This window comes from Photinus pyralis, unplaced genomic scaffold (genome assembly GCF_008802855.1).
Source record: "Photinus pyralis isolate 1611_PpyrPB1 unplaced genomic scaffold, Ppyr1.3 Ppyr1.4_LG4, whole genome shotgun sequence".
Classification (NCBI taxonomy): Eukaryota; Metazoa; Arthropoda; class Insecta; order Coleoptera; family Lampyridae; genus Photinus; species Photinus pyralis.
This window is the reverse complement of record NW_022170511.1, coordinates 35034853-35048108: the sequence shown is the minus strand read 5'-3', so window position 1 is coordinate 35048108 and position 13256 is coordinate 35034853. Positions and strand designations below refer to the sequence as shown.

General features: G+C 35.5%; 2 protein-coding genes across 11 annotated transcripts in view; one reads left to right on the top strand and one right to left on the bottom strand.

The window, feature by feature from the left end:
• LOC116167729 (organic solute transporter alpha-like protein) overlaps positions 1-13256 on the top strand; it is a 69904-nt gene that overhangs the window by 41294 nt on the left and 15354 nt on the right. Inside the window, exon 7 of one of the 10 annotated variants that reach the window (XR_004144627.1) lies at positions 7610-7745. The exons of 6 other annotated variants lie outside the window; for them this stretch is intronic. Coding sequence is in view for 1 of the 4 variants with exons in the window: in XM_031483223.1 (XP_031339083.1) it covers position 7610 (1 nt within the window). In the remaining 3 variants the exon portion in view is untranslated. Of the gene's footprint in view, positions 1-7609; positions 7887-13256 lie in introns of those variants that run through there. 3 more of the 10 variants (XR_004144628.1, XR_004144626.1, XM_031483223.1) reach the window with 3 other exon arrangements.
• LOC116167734 (cilia- and flagella-associated protein 298) lies at positions 243-1527 on the bottom strand. The gene is made up of 2 exons (XM_031483230.1): positions 834-1527; positions 243-782 (listed from the first exon to the last, which is right to left on the bottom strand). Exons 1-2 carry the CDS (start codon positions 1479-1481, stop codon positions 552-554), a joined length of 879 nt encoding a protein of 292 aa, XP_031339090.1. The 5' UTR covers positions 1482-1527; the 3' UTR covers positions 243-551.

Sequence of the window (13256 nt, the reverse complement as noted above, 5' to 3'; positions counted from 1 at the left end):
CGCTATCACTATATCTTCAGTAGACGGGAGAGAAGCTGATTCCCTTTGGTTTTGTTGTGTGTTTGAGAAGTTTGACAAATTTCAGTTTGCCATGCAGAAAGAAAGCAGACTTTAGATTAAGTTGGAAAAAAATCACTTTCTTTTACGTTTCTTTGACTCTCTTACTTCTAAATAAATTAAACATGTTTGGTACTGAATCGACGCAATGTTCTTTAATTTATTATTAACGTTTTACACGGTACGATACATAGTGTTCAAGTTGTATGTATAAAACTGAAAAGAAGTCAGTTATTATGATGCTACGTCTGAATCTTCCTGTAAAATGGGACAAACCAAATTCATTCATTTGAATGTAAAATAATACCATTAGGGCATTTGACAAAAAGCTACTTTCAGCACTGCTATTCTTCGAATTAGTTTTATTGGACTACAAATCAGAAAGAATTTTTAAATGGAAATGGCATGGCTCAGTTTACAACAAATTAACGTGTGTCACAGAATTACACTTTCAGTGCTGAAAACCTTATTATTTTAACTTCCCCCCAGTAACACTACTTCCCAACCCTCCACGATATATTACTAATACCATGGAACGACCTCTTCAAGTTTCCACTGTCAGCCCACTCCGAATTAAGGTAACTGTCGTCATCGTCTGCGTCCAACTTCTTCAACTCCTCCTGCCTACGATACGCCTGCAGCATCCACTGTTTTCTCTCATTTTCGTTCATAACTGGCTCTCTACCTGGTGCCCCGCTACCACGCATCGACAACTTCATGATTACCTAACATATTTTACTAAAGGCAACAGCTTTAACACGCACAACTATAGATACCTTACAGTTCTCGATTTTCCCCACGTAGTCACCGACAGTTTTTCCATCTGTGTAAAGCTCCCTGCCGCAGAACCAGAGCTGGGCGGCCATCGGATCGATAACCTCCTTAGACGCCTGCGTTCCGGCCAAGTCCTCGATGTTTTCAAACTCCATACGAATAACATCGTGAGGAGGTAGCTTCATGGGGTACACTATCATAACGGCGCCCTTCAACAACTCAATAGCATTCTGCACCATCTTGGCAGTCAAACACTTCCCTTCCGTCACCAACTTCTTAGAAATCATCGCCTTAGCCTCCTTGACAGTATTCGTTAGAACATCCTGCATTTCCTTCTTGGGCTGCTTCCCATTTCTCCTACCGATCGGATCTTTGACGAACGTAAAACCACCGCTCGGTATACACTGCTCTCCCCAGTGATCGTCCAACTTCAGCTCGGACACCTGCTCCTCCGTAAGTCCCAGAATTTCGGGCGGATATAACGTGCCGTACTTTGCCAACTCTTCCATTTCGCAGCATATTCGCTCCACTTTTAATCTGCCGTTGAAGATCGTCACAACGTTCTTCACTAATTGCTCGACCGGCGTACCGCGGTTGGTGTCGATGAGAAATTGACTCTCGTCGTTTCGTTTTATGTGAATCAGGACCATTTCGAATCGCCAATGTGACGGAAACTTGACGGAGGTAGTATATCGATTGTGGTAGTCATGGTGAATTGTTTGGGCTGTTTTGTCAATATATTAGCACCTTAGACCATATAGTACATGGACTGCTAATTGTAACTAAAATATGGTCAAGGACATCGCCTGGGTATGTGAGTTTCAGGGTAAACGAGTCTGTTCGAAGTTGTCCGATGAGACACGATTTGAGACTGTCAACCTATAAATAATTCACAAACGTCAATTAATTAATCGCCTAGATATCCCAAAAAAAGCAAACTTATTCTTATTTGTGAACGTATAGCAAATAATGAAGAGTATATAAAAGCTTCCCGTACTACGCGGTTACTAGAAAGCTGCTCTTTACGCGATCCGAGTGGTGTTCATACGACCTTAGTTTACCCTGAGATTCACATACCCACGACTACAGTGCCCTCTATCCGTGACCACCCATTTTGTATTGAAAGCATAGGGCTAATAGCAGTCCATGTACTATATGGTCTAAGAAGATTAGCACCTATCAAGAAACTTCTTTCATTTATATCCACCTTCTCATTTAGTGTACTATGACCAAATAAACTAATAATAATAATAAACTAATTTTAAAGCACTACAGTTTAATCAAAATATGCGCTATTATGACCAATTTGTCCGTCCCTACGGCTGTGTGGCTATTGTTATACTGTTTAGTGCACTTTCACTTTAAAAAAAAAGTTCAGTTTTGCGCTCTTGATGTCTGTCTGTCAGAGTCACAAAGGCTCCGGAACTACATCACTTGAAGACTTGGTATTGGTGTCATTCGATCAGAAATTAAAAATTATTTCATGTTTGTATTCTCGTTAAGACATGAAATATCCATTAGGGCCATTCAAATTGAAAAAGAAATTTAAAAGTGCACTCTTACTCAATTGGTTCGTTATTGTTGCGAGGCTTGCAACAAGGAAGACATTTTTTTCGCGTTTATTACGAAAAAGTTATAGAAAAAAATCAATTTTTTGATGTATCATAATTTTACCCTTTATTGTGCTTGTACTTTCCAATTCAAGCTGTCAAGTCAGCTTGAATTGGAAGCTGTCAAGTCCGTGTTTTTCAAGCATGCGTCCAATGAAGGCAACTGATAACTACTCCAGAGTGTTGATTCAAAATTAACTGTAAGAATTCCAGACGTCCATATCGAGGAAAGAATTGTAAATAAAAGGTTAGTTATAAATTTTGTATTCCTTGTAAATTTCAATCGACATCCATACAAAATTCACTGTATGGAAACCAATTTGTCATCATAAAAAGCAAAACTAGATTAAGTTTGAAGTGTAAATTATGAACGATTCTATTTCTAATTATTGATCAATTTAGAGCTAGTAAAAGAGACGGTCACCTCGACTTAGATATTAACTATCCAAATTCATGACAGGTAGAAATTTAGTAAGGAAGCGATTCAATAGAAAACCCAGGTAGCAAAGGAGATGCATCCTTAAAACGTCTTCGATATTTTCCTATTTTTCTTGATCAATATAAATAAGGGTGTATTTTTTCGGGCGATAAAACTCTTCACTACGGGATTCCGCATTATTTTCTGAGTAAAAAGTCTAATAAAAATGTTCTTCTAGATGACTCCTTCAGGAAGTATAGTTCACATAACAAACTGCTAATAACTATGAGTAAGTACACCAAAAAAATTGCAGTTATATCGGAGTTTTGGGAGATGTAGAAGTATTTGCATTAATTTCCAAAGTGTTGCACTTATGAATACAAAAGATTATTAATCCTCAGGTTGCGCCTTTTTGTACATTTTTAAATTGTTGCATCAATGCAATGGAGTTTTCCAGTCTACGAGTACCTTGACTTTGCAATTTACATCAGTCACAAACTGTCATTTGGACCTGTCGTATAATCTCAAATTACTTGCGTCTAATTTAGGTAGTGTTACCAGATTTAAAAATCTAAAAGTGTTAATATTTACCAGCAGGAGTCGTCTGGAGGAAATTTTTTATTAGACTTTTTTTTACTCAGAAAATAATGCGGAATGCGGAGTGAAGAATTTTATCGCTCGAAAAGATACACCGTGTATAGTAATTTATCATTTTGCTGGACAGTATAGTCAAAGAAGCCCTTTTTGTAGACCAATTTCAGACAAAAGAAGGAGATCTCTTGAGTAAACCAGGGGGGTAAAAAGGTAGAGTTAATAAGGCAACCGCAAATCTAGTCATAAGCATTTATTTTAATAATTTTTCTGATACAGTTTTCTGGTTGCAATTTCCCATTTAATAAAAAAACAATTATTTGCAACCGGACTTCCGGTGCAGACGAAAAGAGAACTTTTTTGAAAAATCCACCTGGACACTTCACACTAAAACATTAAATTCCGGTTTCACTATTACAATGGTCCATGGAAATGAAAATCATGAGGAAATCATAGAATTTCAGCATAACATTTCTTTTTAGAGTGGACTTCTCTCGTTACATTGTCGCGAACCATTTTTCGAAATCTCAAATTCTGTTCATCAAACTTTGACAAATTTAAATGTGAGATTCCGAGTACTTTCTAATAAATAACAAAAATTTGTAAAAACCCAAATATGTGAATATTTTGAAGAGGCTCAATATTAGATGTGCTCTTCACTTACTTGTTGAGAATCAATATGAAAAATTTGCAAAATTCAAATTTTAAAATTAATTAACATTGCGAAATTGAAAGGTTTCAAAAAAATTTAGATTTCAACACAACTTCACACCTGTACCAGATGTTGTTGTCCCTGCTCGGGCGCCAATTTCTATGCGAGGAACTTTATCCGGACGGTCACTTCGGAAAAACTAAAACAAAATTACAGCAAATTCCCTAGCAGGAACGAAGGCAACAAAACGCAAATCGGGGGAATCGGCGCAAAAGCAAGTGCGGGAAAGCTAGCAATATCCCCCCTCCCCTACAATGAGTGAAACGGAAATTCTTACCTTGCAATTAAACGGAGCGGTTGAAGTTACTGTGCAAGAAAAAGCAAAAGCTATATTTACGGTGCGGTAAACTTAATACACAAGGAAAAATTAAACGGTCCGAATACAATAGTTATTTACATAAAAGTCAGGAAAATGACACGTTACTGACGAGGAAATATTGAAGTACAAGGCCCCAAGTCAAGTAACGGCATTTGACTGACGAGTTTTGTATTAAATTTTACCCGAAATCGTATTTTAAAATAAAATTTCAATTTTCATATAGAAATTTGGATTTAATTCCAATCTGTCATTGATGGCAGGTGTCATTATAGACATTTAGCAATGTGACAGGTGCGGCAGGAAAAGTGACAGGTGCGGCCGGTAAAGTGACAGGCGGCAGGAAAAGTAGACTGGTCTGCCTCCGTCATGGAAACGAACGTTTCCCTGACATAAAGTAGGCATGGAAATGAAGATTTCATGCCGATTTTGGGCAAAATAAAATTTACGGAAAATATCCAAATTTAATCCGGTTGAAACACAAAAGGCAAAATATGCAAAAAGTAAAAAAATGTATGTTTCGGTTAATCACTAAAATGCAAAAGATCGATGATTCAAATAGGGTATTGTTTCAAAAGTAAATTTATGACAAAGCTATAGATTTCGCGACTTACAAAACGTAGTTTTCTAAAATGCAAAAAGCAAAAGATTTTATTTTATAGTGCGTTTTTTTATTTATCTAAACGTCCATTTCAAGTCCGTCTCGTACACTTATACCTACCTTCGATACGTTCAAACAACATAAAACTGTTTTTAATTAATTAGGTACGTCTTTCGCCGATCTCTATATGGGACCTGTAATGGAAATAAATTCAAATGAACCGTAGAAAACTACTTAATTTTATTTTAACTTGAACGACACACAATGAACAGCTTCTCTCTCACTCTCAACATGCATGGTTTTTCCTAACATAAAATCGTCTACTGCTCTACTTCCTCCCGCTAATCATGAAACCGCCAAACTAAATTAATTTAAAATATCTAAGATTAATATCTAACAGGACCTGCGTCAAAATTCAAGTTTTTTAAGAGCGCACCTAACGGATGTAATCTCGACTTAATCGGAGGTTGTTGCTGTAACCCATCACAGTTAATTATATTGGTCCAAATATAGTCGGAATAAAATCTCTAAATTCGACAGTCCAGCAGTACCCATTTGTTCCTTGGAGTTTGAGATTATCTTATCGCGTTGATAGTGTCCTTAAACTGCACGACCTTGTCGGTTTCAAACCTAGATTTGCGTATATCTATTAATCGGTAATTAGGGGACCTAAAACTTAATAAGACTGATTCTCTCTCTTCTTCTCTGGTGGCTATAAAAACAATTTAAATATTTCTACGGTTGCAGAACGGATAAATTCAGTGCGAAACTTAAGTGTGTTATCGGCGGTAAGACAAACAAAACGAAAACACACAAAGCTCACTCCTCGTCTCCTAGGACCTAGAGCAAATAAGTAAATTCAGTAACTACGATTTGTTAGTAACGAAGCGCCCAACTTAAATATAGCTGCTAATATACAGTGTGGTCATAACATCTGGTATGAAACTGCAATGCGCAAAATGGGTGCTTGGTTACAAACGGGTGTCTTTTTATACCTCAATTTTGTGCTATTTTTGCCTGATAACGCTCTTCTGGTTTTTAAGTTATTTCATTTTTAAAATAGCACTCCAATTTCACACGTATACTCGGTGAAAAGTTTGAATCTTAGTTGCCACAATTTTGCCTTTTCGGTAAACGTCGCCGGGAAAGATGTGAAGATAAGGAAGAAGGTGTAGGTGAGGAATCTCATAGAATCACTAAAGACTCTAAAGAAAATATTTAACAGCCCATAAAGAATCACACCCTAATTTCTAAATATTTTCCAGAAATTATCTCAATTTATTTACCGAAAACACTCTGTAGGTGTATGCAGTTTTTTCAGGACCATCAAAGAATCCTTAATAAGATTCTTTAAAACATTTCTTAAGAATTTTCAGAGAATTCAAAGACTGTATATTGCCTGACCGAGAAATCAAACGAGGTACTACACGACTTCCTTAGTAATTTAAAATTTTCGTGGGGTTGCTTGTAATCCAGAGGGGGTATTAGAGGGGGGTAATATTTTATATTATCATTGTTAAATACTTCTTATAATCCTCCCCCATGGATACTGAGGGTTATTTCCCACCCTTCTAAAATGATTGAAATTATCTCCGTAAGTGGCAAAACTCATTCATCTGCATCAAGAGCTACTTTTAAGGGTTTCTTTCACATTCGCGCAAATTCTAATTGGACGATTGGACTGGAACAATTACTAATTAAATAATTAATTACAGCATGGAAATTCATATCGTAAGCTGTACGAAAGACAAGTCTTGCTTTTCTTTTAGATTTAGTGCTACCTTAAAATATTTAATGCCAGACGATAAAATCGTGAAACATATTGTTTTGAAAATATTACAATTACACACTCTAAGGGTGCAAGGAAAGACAAGCGCCTATACCAGATTTAATTTACACCTTCCTCACTCACATCAATAAAGTTTCAGAAAATTCAGAAAAAGCAAAGTACATTTTTCATTTTCGCAGTGTCCAGAGGTCCATAATACCGAACCAGCCTAAAATTTTAAACTCGAGAACATCGAATTGCACCATGTAATGGAGGTATATCTATAATAGCCCTAGGAAAGTGTGGGCAGTATTGTTGACTATGGACAATCGGTTTGGGCCCTTCTATTTTTGAACCCAAATTCTGTTTTTAGGGCCTATTATATTCGTTATGACTGACTGGCTGGCTGTCTGGCAGGAATCTCGGCAATTACAATAGCTAGAGACTTCAAATTTTCACTAACAGCTTTCTGCTATAATGTACTAGACATGCAAGCTCTAGTCTATTTACTCGTGAGATCGATAATTTTTAATTTTCCTAACAAAATACTGATCTGTATTACCAAAAAGCACTTTCATCATGCATATGCTGATTTTTGCTTACCTATTTCATTTCGTTTCCTCCAAGCTTGCCTAAATATCGAATATTAGTCACAGATCACTTCGTAGATTAAGGATGTAAAATTAGAAAATTAACGATATAACAAACCATTTAGACCATAAACATTAAATTATAATAATGTGATGCAAATATAATCCGTAGGTTACAAAGTGACCACAAAGTGACAGAAAAAAGTGCAACTTTCTATTGGGCGTCCTCACAGTCGCTTAATTAATCACCGTCGTAAACAAATTAAGTGTCGTTTTCAAGGATTGGTTTATCAAGACTAGAACGGATGGTGAGTGGTAGGTAATCTTCAGCAGCATAGTCAAAGGTAGGGTTTCCCTTCACTGATCGCGTTACAAATATCCATGTAGCGAAGATTTGGGGGTCATTTTGATTGTGAAAGACCTAAGAAATTTAGGAAGCCGTCGAGATGGTAAGATACTTTTTGTTACAAATTTCTGCTTTAGTTGGCTTAGTTTTTTGTGTTCACTTAGAAACGGTTTGCGAGTTTCCGGTGGAGTAACCAAAATTTGTTGGTCGCCCATTTCAAATTTTACGCTTTTTTTTCGCTTGAGTAAAGGAACACTAAGTCAACTGATGGTATTTGGTTGTGGGTACTTTTAATTATTTATAACCGTGTATAGTCGATCTTAAAAAGGAAAAGTTAATTTGAGCGCTTATTCAAAGAAGGTGTTGCCATAGTTTAGTAAAAGGTAAAGTAGAATATTTGCATTTTAGCCAAGAGGTACCTACTCTAATTTAAAACGTCATTATTAAGGAAGAAAAAACAGCTTTCTCCAAAAGGAAGTTCTTGATTTTTCCTTCATACGGATGCATTTAAGACCTTTCACCTATTACATTCTTTCTCTTTATTACGATCGCATGCTATTTTTTCACGTCATCGGTACAATAATTTTAGTAGTTTATTTGTTCCGTTTATTTTGAAAGTGACACCACCTGAAATTTCACCTTCATTGATGATTGGTATCTATACACTTTTGCTGTTCCACTTTATTTGTTTAATATCAATAATTAAAGATAAGGTGCAGTTATGATGGATTCGAAATTAAATACAAAACCGTTCTACAATATCTAATACGGGTACAGGTGAGATTGGTGGCGTACCAGATCCAGACTTATGATACAAATACATAAATGTTTGGAGATTGCAATAACCCTCTAATTGCTTTTCGCATTTTTAAATTACGGAATTTATAGAAGAATCTTTATTTGAAGGAAGTGTAACTTTCTTAATACATTATTACTTTTTTATTCGATTAGATTTTTATTCGTTAAAGTATCCACTAACAACCCTTTAATTGTGCTTTACAGATGAAATCTCTTCCCCTTTTGACACTACGTAATTTTTAAGAGAATTCGTCCGTTACACACACTATAATTTTCAAGTATGAAAGTTGAAATTTTCTTGATACATCAAATGTTTTTGTTTATTTGATCAACCAGCAGCCCTTTCGTTGCCTTTAAAAATGAAATCACTTCTCATTTTGAAATTACGTACCTACCAGGCATTTCTTTGATCAATTTATTGTATTTGAATTTTTGAATTTATCCCCTCAACAGGAGTACATATTTTTCAGTGGGTAATTAGTTAAATGGTTTTCGGTCGTTAAGAAATTACTCAGATTAAAGTAATCTGTGGTCATTTTCGCAAAAATGAAAGATTTGAGCAATTTAGTATTTTGTAAGTATTTATATGCAATGAATCATAGTTTCTTGCATACAAATCCCAATTTTCTTTTAGTTTTTACCTTAAATTTATAATTTGTCAACAATTTCAAAGTCATTGGATGATAAGTCACTTGCTTGCTAAATGTCCTACTGACAATATTGTGCAGATTTAATTTACTAATTAAAATAATTTATTGATTATTATTGTGATTCGCTAAGTAAGGCCTTTAGGCGGCGAATACAGAGTAAAGCCTCTCCTAATGGACGATAAGTAAAATAAAAACGACACAAGAAATAAAAACAGCATCTACTTACCCTTTGAAAGAACATGTAAAACTCAATCCAGCTCAAATTACCTTTGCTTTAAACTTTATAATCATCTTCATATCACCTGCAAAACAGAAAATCCTCAAACTAAAGAAATTAGTAAGAAACTTTCTATTAAGTAAAGCATATTACACAGACGAGTTTTTAAGTGATACAGACGTCTGTGAGATAAAGATAGGCGACTGAAAAATTTTAAAACTTTTTGTATAAAATTATTATTTTTATGACGTTACACAATGTATAAAAACAAGAATAAATATTACTATTACTATTACTAAAACAAAATAATTCATTTTGTAAGTTTGATCGTTATTAGGGCAGTTAGTAAGCGATTGGGCTTGTTTTTGTACCTACCTAGCTACGATAAATCAAGAATCTACCAAAGAGTTTTTCAATTCTGTTGAATACTGACTCTCCAGCATAATCAGTGTGATTTCTATAAAGTAATAAGTAATTGTATATACCTAATTGAAATGTAACGCAGTCGTGAAAACATGCTTTTAAGTCGTATCTCACATCAGTTATTAATGTTATTATATTTTTGCTTATTTGATGGTATTAAAGGCCCTCAGACGGATTTTGATGTGTACTCGCGATCCATTTCTCACCGAGAACTTAGGAACCTGTGATTTTTTCACTTTTGACTAAAAATAACGGACTTCGAAAGACCTTTCAAACAAGCTATTACTCGATACCACTATCATTTAAAATTTGAAGAGAGTGACCCTGGATGGCATAGGGTGAAAGGGAGTGAAGTACTTTTTGGTTAAAAATAAGTTGTCCCCTTTGCTAAACCTTTTGACGAGTCTCGGCGTTTTTTCCTTTAATCAGTGGTTTTCGACAAATTCGCGATGGGAAGTTTTCAAATGAACACCCTGTATATACTTTAAAACAGCCGGATCTTACGTACGGATCCATCTGAAGTAGATGCCATAGTTTCATTTCTTTTGCCAAGTTCTTGTACACAAGTTAAACGATTTTTAGGCATGCCTAGTTGGTATAGGAGGTTTATCCCAAATTTTTATTTTTTTTATGTCTCCTATCTTAGATCTTAAAGGGAACGAGAAGAAAACATCTGTGAAATTGAACGAAAAAGCCGAAGCGGCCTTTAAAAAATTAAATTAAAATTAAAAGAGTTATTGAGATCAACACCTGTTCTAAGTAGTCCGGATTTTACTAAATCGTTTATCATTCAATACGACGCGACGCCAGTAATGTTGGTCTTGACGCTATTTTAGTGCAATTGGAGGTACAGAACGAGAAAGTTATTGCTTACGTGAGTCGCGCTTTGTACAAAACCGAGCTCTACGAAAAAAGAGTGTCTAGCTTGTCTTTTTGGCATCGAGAAATGTAGTCCTTACGTAAAATGTACGAAATTCAAACAAGTTACTGATCATTTCGCTTTGCAATTGCAATCTCGGAAGGTTAGCTAGGTAGTCGGCTAGAATGTCTCAATATGATTTTGAAATTGAGCATAAGAAAGAAAAAGTCAATACAGTAACCAACTTCATCACGCGCTCCTGCTCCAATCATATTAGTTCCCTATCTTTTAACGACGTTTATTATTGCACTTCTATCCTAAAGAATATCGATCTTGGCGAATAGAGAATGGAATAATTTTTAAAAAATGTGCCACCTGATTCAATGGAAAATTGTGGTTCCACGATTAAAACGAGCCGAACAGTTACATAATGAACCTACTTCTACTCATTTAGGATCCCTTAAAGTTTAAAACATTGAAAAAAACTTCCCAGAATGAGAACGAATGTTTTAAAATATGTAGGGGTTGCAAAGTCTGTCAAGAATGTAAATCAGACCAGCGTTCCTGGGTAAACAGAAAAAAGTGGTTGCAATAGCGCACCCAACTTCGTTGGAAAATACCCTAAAAAGATTGAATATCGCTTTTAGCTGCTTTCCATACATTTAATTGGTCCGTTACCCAGATCACCTAAAGGATACACCTCAAAAAAATTGGTACTGCTTTACCTTTTAAGGAAAGCTACAGCTAGTTCTATATTGCAACATTTCTAGTGAACGATGTATTTTTAAGGTTTGGGGTTCCCCAGATCTTAATGTGTGACAATGACCCTCAATTTGTGGGAGGGGTGTTTAAAAAAGTAATTAAAAAAATATAATGTTTAGAAGTTTTGCTACAATGCAGCTTATCGTCCCGAAGTGAACTCCATAGAGCGGTCAAATAGGGTAATGAGTAATGACAACATCCATTCGTTTTTATGTCACTGAAAATCACAGATTGTGGGACACGAAAAGTATAGTATAAAGAAAATTTCGTCCATCTACCAGGAGGAGAAGTTCCCATCACAGAGCATGCATTTCCTCTTTGTACGGCAATACTAAGTTTTTGATAAAGAAATGATGTGGATCTTACATCAGCGCTTTTAATAGAAAGTAATTTGCCACATTCTTTTGTGTGTTGCAAGGCTGAATCACAGAAGGGTCTAAGTGTCTCCACAGCAAAAGGAACGAAAACATAATTTGTTTGATGATACTAGGATTTTATTAAAAAACAAATTGTATAAAAAGGGTATGTTACAAGCGTAAGGGGATTTTCGACAAGTAGCCTGTGTCCTTTACTACCATTCCATCCGGACTACCATATAAGTTAAGTCTGTGTTCGTTACGAGTTGTGAGACTGCTTCCCGGTGGTAGTTATCCCTTTATCCTTCCATCCGATCCTCTACTCGGAACGTGAGGCTGCGTTCTGGTAGCAATCATCCCAAAGAATCTTTCCCTAAAATTTTTATTCAAAACATTTGATTTTGAAATCTTTTCTTGTAAATTCATGTAAAAGTACAGAGTGTGTAGTCACTATTTTTCTTTTTGAAAACAAAAAGGGACCCTATTTAACCTACACTGTATCTCTCATCGTTGCGGAGATCCCAATGGTGAGCCACGAGTTTGAACCACCCTGTACATCCAAGGACTGGGTCCTATGGTATGCACTTTAAGTTAGTGAATACTTCTGTCTTAGGGGATGGAAGGGATTATTTATACGGGTCTACACGTAGTGTATTGGAAAAAAGACATAGCATTAATACCACAATAAATTAAGTGCTTAATTTACTTTCAACGAGCAAGTCATTTATAGCATAGCTTGTACTGTAGCAGTTCACTGTACTGCCACTTAAAGTGCAAGAAACGCAACCGGCATGAGATGTTCAATGTAAAGCCAACAGTTTTTTGAATGGGATATATTTTGCATAATAAGAAACCGATTTCTAAATGTCATTTATGAGCACCAGGTCCAACAACTCTTGTACTGAGATTATTGAGTTTTAATTCGCATTGCTCGATTTTATTTTTGGTGGTAGCAAACTTTGAGCTTTTTAGAGCATTTTACTGATTGCAAACTTAAAGTACGTAGATTGGTAGCAAACTTTTTATAATTCATAATGACAACATTTTCGCTCTGTAGATATGTCTAACTTTTAATAAATTTCTGTTTATCTAAGCTTACCCTAAATTTAATTTAATAAAATTCTGCAAAAGTTTTCTCTTTATAAATTACGTAAAATTCTCTTTTTGAGTAGATTATAGTACCTATTAATCTTCAATTTATAAAGAATGCGCCTACAGTTCTGTCCTATGAGCACGTTTTGTTATTAGATACGGTCTCTAGAAACGAATTTAATAGTAAGAGAAAAGGAGAGAAAATAGCTTCATCGAGTAATCTCCAGCAGTTTTTCTTTCCTACGGCAGAAGGTGATCTTGTCCATACCTATTGAACCATCCCTGATCGTCCGAAACGATTCCTGAGACAATTAAA